Source organism: Hippoglossus hippoglossus, chromosome 12, assembly GCF_009819705.1.
Source record: "Hippoglossus hippoglossus isolate fHipHip1 chromosome 12, fHipHip1.pri, whole genome shotgun sequence".
Taxonomy (NCBI): Eukaryota; Metazoa; Chordata; class Actinopteri; order Pleuronectiformes; family Pleuronectidae; genus Hippoglossus; species Hippoglossus hippoglossus.
In genome coordinates, this window is record NC_047162.1 from 10674756 (window position 1) to 10682879 (window position 8124).

The following is an 8124-nucleotide window of genomic DNA, read 5'->3' on the forward strand; positions in this document are numbered from 1 at the left end:
TTTTTATAGGAGTGAAGAAGAAGAAGAAGAAGAAGAAGAAGAAGAGGAGGAGGAGGGCGTTTTCAGGCCAAACAGGAAGTAAAGACATTGCTCGAGTGTCTTAAAAAACTGAACTAAATATTAAAACCACGCGGTATATTCACATTAATGTTGTATGAATATTATAATAGAGCTTTTGTGGCCGCTCATTGTCACGTTAAACTGCGGGCGGATAGGATGAGCGTACTGCGCAAGGCAACCATGGCAACTACGTTTACGCACGTTGTCGACCCACCACTTGCCGTAGCTTTTTTTACGTAGCGCTGTGTTGTGGCTGGGAGACGAGAGAAGTTTACTGTTTCACGTGTTGCTATTTATAACAACCACAGCCATTAAATAGAGATCGGAGCTCACTGATATCGATTTCTGTTCAATGACGGATGATTAGTCTCTACGCTTTGAACCCGGAATCGCAGGTTAGTGTGGAGGAAGCTCCTGCCATGCTAGTGTTAGCTTGTAGTAGCTGGTGGTGTGTTAAATGTTCAGTGGCGTTATATTAACCTGCATTTGAAACACAAGACTGACGACTTACACGCACTGAGACAGTAAAACTATAATAATCAATATTTGGGTTGCTTCGACTGGAGCTTAATTTCACGTCAGGGCTTCTGTGCATCCCATCTTCTTAAAGTCTTTAGACAGTAAAACTAACTATCATTTTGACAAAGGTTAGAGATGAATCAGTTGTTTCTTTCTGCACAGAATCTCCACTGAAAAATGATAATGCATTGATCATTGAAAATAGAAGGAAAAACAGTTACTTCATATGTCTTTGACAGCTATGGAGTTCCTCCCAGTGCTCGAGCCACTGGATAAACCCAAACAAGGCATGTGGTAAGTGAATCAAGATTAATTGGTGCAACTTGTGATCTTATGAAATGTAAAATTGCTTTTGCTCAAATGTTGTCGTTGTCCACAGGTATTCTTTGATACCCAGGGGGGGTGCTCCAGGGGTCGGTGTGGGTCACACCTGCACATTTACTTCATCTGGAGACAGAGACAGAGGAAGAATCCTGATTGTTGGGGGAGCCAACCCCAGTGGAAGTTTCTCACATTCACATTTCATAAATCTAGGTAATATATATATGAAAATGTGTCCATGTGGTGTTATAGATAAATACAGTTTTTAAATTAAGTTGCATTAGTTTGACTGCAGGTAACTTTCATTCATGCTCATGCTAACTTGCTCCACATTAACATTAGTGTTAAAACAACAAATTTGACCTTGGCTAAGACACTGTATATTCTTTCATGAATTTACAATCATCGCTGACTGTAATTTAGAGGAGGTGTAAGGAGAGGAGGTCCATTTATAGTGTTTCATTGCTGAATTTGTTAGTAACATCAGATGCAATTTCTTTATAATTTTGTTGTGTCTGACTCTCACCAGATAATCATGAATGGGACATTCCGGAGTGGGAGGGTTTGGAGGCACGATATGAACACTGCAGCTTTGTGCCAGAGAGCTGCCCACAGAGCCTGTGGGTGTTTGGGGGTGCACAGCAGAGTGGCAATCGCAGTTGTATCCAGAACTTACAGCTCACAGGTAAATCCCAACTTGTGTTTACCTGGTTATGTTTATGATCAGATAGATTTCACAAATAATCTGGGCTCTATTCTTTGGAATTGCTGAGGATATGAAATCATCTGCTGTCGTGTTTTGTTGCAGTGAAAACCTGCAGACTTTGCCGAATGATGCATAAGTCTGTTTGGTTTTTAACTGTGCTGTAGAAAATACTGTTTCTGTGGAATCGTCAAACAAGTTGATTCTACCATGTGGGGCCATTGCTTTCTGTAAATCGAGAACAATCCATTCTGTCATTTCTATTCTTGTCCAGACAGTAGCGCTCACTGGAAGGACGTGTCAGTTAACGGGACGCCCCCTAGCCCAAGGACATACCACACCAACTCAGCCTGCCTTGGGGACACATTGTATGTCTTCTCTGGAGGTGAAGCAGGAGCTTCCCCTGTGTCAGACCAAAAACTTCATGTCTTCGATACAGGTTTGTGTTGAATTTAAGAGAATTTAAAAGAAATTGACATCTTTGAGGGAAAAAGAAAAGACAAACTGAGCGTTTTGGCCAAAAGATTCTACCAAACTCATTTGGTACAAGTAGTTTTTAATCATTTTTAATTAAAATAAGATTCGGACAAGACAAATCAATCAGGAATTTTTTTATAGAATAAACTTTTCTTTTTCATACCAGAAAAAATAACTTAATTAATTTTTTACTTTAATGTGAATGTGTTCTAGTGTCTTTCACCTGGTCCCAACCAGAAACACAAGGCAGACACCCACCAGCCAGACACGGCCACATTATTGTCGCAGTGGGTTCGAAGATCTACATTCACGGAGGCATGGCTGGAGAAAAATTCCACAATGACATGTACTCTCTCGACACAGGTAAGCCTGAACTCCTCAGTCAATTATTTTCAGAGGATTTAAGTTTCAAGCTGCCTTGCAGTTATCTCAGATGATGATCACAGTGCAGGGTGAAAATGCTGTCAAAACTTTGAACTGGAATAGTTAAAAATGTGCTTTTCTTTTTAAGGGAGTATGAAGTGGGAGAAAGTGCAGAACAAAGGAGATATCCCACCTGGAATGGCATCCCACTCAGCAGTGGTGCTGGGAAAGAACATCTACATCTTTGGAGGGATGAATAAGGATGGTGCCAGCAACTCCATGTACAGATTCAACATAGGTATCCTGCCTTTAACAGATATTGTCTTCAGTATATATTTTACACCTGCTTATATCTGAGATTTCCTATATAAGTGAAGCTGTGTAGTTCTCAACAAAAATGTAAAAAATATTTGCACATAGTGAAATAATATTGTCTGCTTGCAGAAAAAAGTAGATGGTTCCTAATGAAATTCAAAGGAGATATGCCACCAAATCGCTTGGACCACTCCATGTGTTTGTTGCCCTGGAAGGTGCATGAAGAAGAGCAGGTCGACAGCCCTGCTGCCTCAGAGACGATACACCTGGCCTTTGTATTTGGAGGGATGGACACAACAGGTGTCATACATAATGACTGTATTGTGACTGTTGTGACATGATGATGTAATATTAATTCACTCAAATTGTAATAGTGTTTTGACTCCATTATTGAAAACCTTACAAATGGTCAAGATGTTTCTAAACCTTAAATACATATTGATATGAACATTGTTTAGCAAATACTGACTATAGAGTTCTGTGGTATAAAGCTGGATTTTTATTCATTTCAGCCAGTGATCAATGTCTGTCAGTATTTATGCTAAGTGTTGTACCCTAAAATCATAAATGAATGCATGAGACAAATTATTTTATATATCAAACATTTATTTCAATGTCTTTCCCGAAGTACAATGACCAGATTCAATAAATAACTTTTTATAATTGCCTGTGAACATTATGAGCCCTTGATCCCACAGACACTCTACTCAAGGGACCCACAAATACCTGCCCACCCACCCCGCTAAGCCCCTCCCCACAAGAGAACCCTATTCGGACTGCCTGAGAACAGCAGCAGCAAGCCTCATATTGGGCTGATGAATATCTCCGCCTCCCAGCGAAGAGAACACCTCTCGCACACTGAAACCATTTTAAAAGTCTTTCTTTAGATTCAGTATGGTTGTTTGTTATCGCCACCCCTTCCCGACCTTTCCACTCACTATTTGAGTCCCATCAGTCCAATATGTACATCTAGATGCCACTACCAGAGAGGCAAGGGGCGACAGAAGAGATGACTTAGATGACTTCAAAACCTGCCTACAACTCATCCCTCTCCTCTTGCTCGCTCTCAGCGCCCTCAGGTGGGGGGCCGCCCGCACTGCCATAAAGCTTGCTGATAATGGGCTGCACCACTTCTTCCAGCTCCTTCTTCTTGGCCTGGAAGTCTTCCAGCTCAGCGTCTTGGTGCGACTCCATCCACTCAATCTTCTCCTCTACTGCCTTCTCGATGATTTCCTTGTCTTCATCGGACAGCTTGCCGCCAAGCTTCTCCTTGTCGCCGATCTGGTTCTTCAGAGAGTAGGCGTAGCTCTCCAGCTCGTTGCGGGAGTCGATCCTCTCTTTCAGCTTCTTGTCCTCATCTGCAAAGCGCTCTGCGTCATTCACCATGCGCTCAATGTCATCAGGTGTCAGGCGGTTCTGGTCGTTGGTGATTGTGATCTTGTTCTTGTTGCCTGTGCCCTTGTCTTCAGCGGTGACTCGCAGAATGCCATTGACATCGATTTCAAAAGTGACTTCAATCTGTGGTACGCCACGAGGGGCAGGAGGGATTCCTGTCAGGTCGAAGGTTCCCAGCAGATGGTTGTCTTTTGTCAGAGGACGCTCACCTGAAGAGAGTTAATAATAATTAAGCTTGGGTAGTGTTTAATTTTTCTTTCTGCATATAAGGAAAATACAAACATGTCATGTTTTGTTTTTTTTACAGTGTAATGTCCAATTCTTACCTTCATAAACCTTAATGGTGACAGTGGGCTGGTTATCAGAGGCTGTAGAGAAGATCTGAGATTTCTTGGTGGGCACCACAGTGTTCCTGGGGATCAGTTTGGTCATGACTCCTCCAACTGTCTCAATACCAAGAGTCAGTGGGCACACATCCAGAAGAACCACATCACCTGCAAGAGAGAACAACATTTAATAAACTGGATAAAAATTGAACGCCTGGCTCAGCGTGAGAGATACTATTATGAGGGTAATGACTTACCAGTGTCCTCCTCTCCAGAGAGCACTCCAGCCTGCACAGCGGCTCCAAATGCCACAGCCTCATCAGGGTTGATGCCCCTAGATGGCTCCTTGCCATTGAAGAACTCCTTCACCAGCTGCTGAATTTTGGGGATACGGGTGGAGCCTCCAACCAGGACAATCTCATCAATGTCAGGTTTCTTCAGGTCAGAATCTTCCAGCACCTTCTGTACAGGCTTCATGGTGGAACGGAACAGGTCCTGGAAGAATAGAAGACATGGTTAATAAGCTTACCAAAAATATTAACAGTTTTAAGCTGTGGTAGTCTGTGTTTATATAATTGAACTGTTACACAATGACTTACCATGTTCAGCTCTTCGAACTTGGCACGGGTCAGAGTCTCAGAGAAGTCTTCTCCCTCAAAGAAGGACTCGATCTCAATGCGGGCCTGGTGCTGGGCGGACAGCCCCCTCTTTGCCTTTTCAACCTCACGACGCAGCTTCTGCACAGCACGGTGGTCTTTGCGCACATCTTTGCCAGTTTTCTTCTTGTACAGCTTGATGAAGTGCTCCATGACACGCTGGTCGAAGTCTTCACCTCCCAGGTGAGTGTCACCATTGGTGGCCACCACTTCAAATACGCCATTGTCGATGGTCAGGAGGGAGACATCAAAGGTGCCACCACCCAGATCAAACACAAGAATGTTCTTCTCGCCATCCCTCTTGTCCAGACCATAAGCAATGGCAGCGGCAGTTCTAAAAGAAATAGTAAAGGTTGTCTTTTAATATAGGCAAGAGGGGAAAACACGTTCACCCCATTAAAGAAAAAAATCATTTTCATTAGACACTTACGGCTCATTGATGATTCTCATGACGATCAGACCAGCGATGGTTCCAGCATCCTTAGTAGCCTGACGCTGGGCATCATTGAAGTAAGCAGGGACAGTGACCACAGCGTGTGTGACCTGAGGGCGAAAAATAGGAGAAAATTAGACTCAAATATACACTGTTTATTTAGGACTTGAATATTCTTTGATGCATTTTCTTAAGCATTTTTCATACCTTCTTGCCCAGGTAAGCCTCAGCAGTCTCCTTCATCTTAGTCAGCACCATGGCAGAGATCTCCTCAGGAGCAAATGACTTCATCGTGCCACCACCAATGTCAACCTGGATATGGGGCTTGCTCTTCTTCTCAGTGACCTAAAGATAGAAAACCATCATGATTAATATCCAAGTACGTCACTTAACCATTACATGATGATCTTTTGACCACACAACCACAACTATTATGAGCAGAGACTGACCTTGAAGGGAAAGTATTTGATGTCCGACTGCACAGTGGAGTCCCCCCAAGTGCGTCCAATCAGTCTCTTGGCATCGAAAACCGTGTTCTCAGGGTTAGAGGTCAGCTGGTTCTTAGCGGCATCACCGATAAGGCGCTCGCCCTCGCTGGTGAAGGCAACGTATGATGGGGTGATGCGGTTACCCTGGTCGTTGGCAATGATCTCCACACGACCATTCTTGAACACTCCAACACTGAAGGAAAACATTTTATAGATTAGGGTTATTTCATTTCAAACATGCATTATTACATTAATTTCTAAAAGGATATAGCAATCAGGCCTTGATCACTCTTTTCCTCACCATGAGTAGGTCGTGCCCAGGTCGATTCCAACCACAGTCCCCACGTTCTCCTTCTTGTCGTCGTCATCGGCAAACGCAGTGCCGGCCACCAGCATTACGACCCACAGCAGCTTCATCTCCGCTTCTTTTTAAGCTCGGATCTCCAGAGAAAACCTGAGGAGAGGTAGAACAATGTAAAAACGTGGCCATGCTAACGTGACGTGGTTCTGTCTGCCTCCCAAGTTCACGCCCGCCGACAGCTTATGCTAATGCTCCGTGTCATTCACCGGGCTTCAGACCCATGATGGCCGGGACCTCGGCTAATGAATCCCCGCAAAACGTCAAACAATAAGCGTTGGAAGAAAATGAGTTAGCTGAATGGAGCACCCACTGCTTCCGTCCATCGTTAGCACGTTTTTCCTCCATCCGCCGGTAGCTAGCTAACCACGTTACAGTGTCCAGCCGGCATGCGAGTGTAAATATTACAGCCGAGTATTGTTTAAAGTATGTTATTGTGACGAATGGCACATTGCAGTCACAGTAACTGTACATCCGGATTTACAAAATACACGAAACACGTCGTTAAACACACCACTCTCCTCCAATGTTAGCTTAGCTGCCCTGATGGTGTTCGCCTTGTAGACATTATGAAATATTACATCTCCGCGTAGTCACATTCACAACAGGAGTATACGTACTTGAACCGGAGTATTATCAGCGAATCCTCGGCCTTGACGCTGCCTCTACGTGTGTTCTCTCGTTGCAAAGCGTATCTTCTCCTCTCTGTGTGTTCTGTACTCTTTTCTCTGTGAAGTGATTTTCGATGAGAGGCGCTCTCTCCATTTATAAGCAGTCACTTCTTCCCCGTCGTGGAGCCGCGCGATTGGCCGAGCGGCTGCTCGTTGGAACGCGCTTATTGGTGCCTCCCGGTACGCTGGCCGCCGCTGATTCGGTGCCCGGCAGGTCGCGTCGACGTCACCGCTTTTGCACCACCGCCGCCGACGCTGATTGGCTGTCTGTCGGCCAGCTCCAGGAAGTCTGATGGTGCAGCGACACGCCATTCAACCGACCAGGGCATGGCTGCATGTCCACACTTCATACATCAGAAGTTACTGCTGCTTTCTTTTCTCTTTTTAGAATAATGACCCTCACATGTAAGAGGCAGACAGGCAGTCTCACTCTGCTGTTGTTTCAACCTGTGTTGGTTTCAGGAGTACTGATGATGACTCACTGCTATGAGGAAGAAAAGCATTAACCCTGTGTAATATGTGTGTGTGACCAAATGGCCTAAAAGCAAAAATGTTGTTGCATCAGTTGAACTGGATTGACTGGATGTTTCATCAGTGACAATTACATTTTGACACAAACACTCTCCAGCCAGCGATCACATACAGATTTCACATAAACTGAAATATTTTGCACATAAGCAGGTTACAGGTTACATAACACATCAAGCACCTACAGTGCACTGCGTTCTGTCATATGGTCTCCTATCTCAAAAAGTCAAAATCGGTCAAGGTTAGCCAAACAGTTGCCAGCACCACACCACACATTCTATATGATCCCTTTAAAATGTGCAGACTTTACATTGCTAAAATGTGTGACTGTAAATGAAGGCATTAAACAAGCATTTATTAAACATTAAAAGTATATGAAATAACTTTCTTCTTTCTTGCTTTTGTCGACAATGGTGTGTGTCTTGATTATAATGTAACCTAATGTGTCTATTTTCAACTGACACACACGTATCTGCTGTTGAGCCAACTCTGGTTACTTATGTGGTATCCG

General features: G+C 43.9%; 2 protein-coding genes across 3 annotated transcripts; one reads left to right on the top strand and one right to left on the bottom strand.

Moving 5' to 3' along the window:
• The first annotated feature begins 109 nt into the window (after nt 1-109).
• Nucleotides 110-3595, top strand: rabepk (Rab9 effector protein with kelch motifs). Of its 2 annotated transcripts, none has more exons than XM_034602034.1 (8): nt 110-455; nt 819-873; nt 959-1113; nt 1430-1585; nt 1878-2042; nt 2294-2443; nt 2592-2741; nt 2888-3595. In XM_034602034.1, exons 2-8 carry the CDS (start codon nt 821-823, stop codon nt 3097-3099), a joined length of 1041 nt encoding a protein of 346 aa, XP_034457925.1. In that variant the 5' UTR covers nt 110-455; nt 819-820; the 3' UTR covers nt 3100-3595. The 2 variants fall into 2 exon arrangements, with proteins under 2 accessions (XP_034457925.1, XP_034457926.1); XM_034602035.1 differs by lacking the exon at nt 110-455 and adding an exon at nt 501-680.
• hspa5 (heat shock protein 5) lies at nt 3344-7202 on the bottom strand. The gene is made up of 9 exons (XM_034602033.1): nt 7035-7202; nt 6358-6510; nt 6018-6249; nt 5776-5913; nt 5566-5678; nt 5079-5469; nt 4737-4974; nt 4480-4647; nt 3344-4362 (listed from the first exon to the last, which is right to left on the bottom strand). Exons 2-9 carry the CDS (start codon nt 6471-6473, stop codon nt 3794-3796), a joined length of 1965 nt encoding a protein of 654 aa, XP_034457924.1. The 5' UTR covers nt 6474-6510; nt 7035-7202; the 3' UTR covers nt 3344-3793.
• Between the last annotated feature and the right edge of the window lie 922 nt (nt 7203-8124).

Coding starts and splice junctions, on each gene's coding strand:
- hspa5 (XM_034602033.1), bottom strand. CDS start 6,473: ATGAAGCTGCTGTGGGTCGTAATGCTGGTGGCCGGCACTGCGTTTGCC. Junction 5,914..6,017: donor TCAAATACTTTCCCTTCAAG/GTCAGTCTCTGC, acceptor TTCTATCTTTAG/GTCACTGAGAAGAAGAGCAA. Junction 4,975..5,078: donor AGTTCGAAGAGCTGAACATG/GTAAGTCATTGT, acceptor CTATTCTTCCAG/GACCTGTTCCGTTCCACCAT.
- rabepk (XM_034602034.1), top strand. CDS start 821: ATGGAGTTCCTCCCAGTGCTCGAGCCACTGGATAAACCCAAACAAGGC. Junction 1,586..1,877: donor CCAGAACTTACAGCTCACAG/GTAAATCCCAAC, acceptor ATTCTTGTCCAG/ACAGTAGCGCTCACTGGAAG. Junction 2,043..2,293: donor ACTTCATGTCTTCGATACAG/GTTTGTGTTGAA, acceptor AATGTGTTCTAG/TGTCTTTCACCTGGTCCCAA.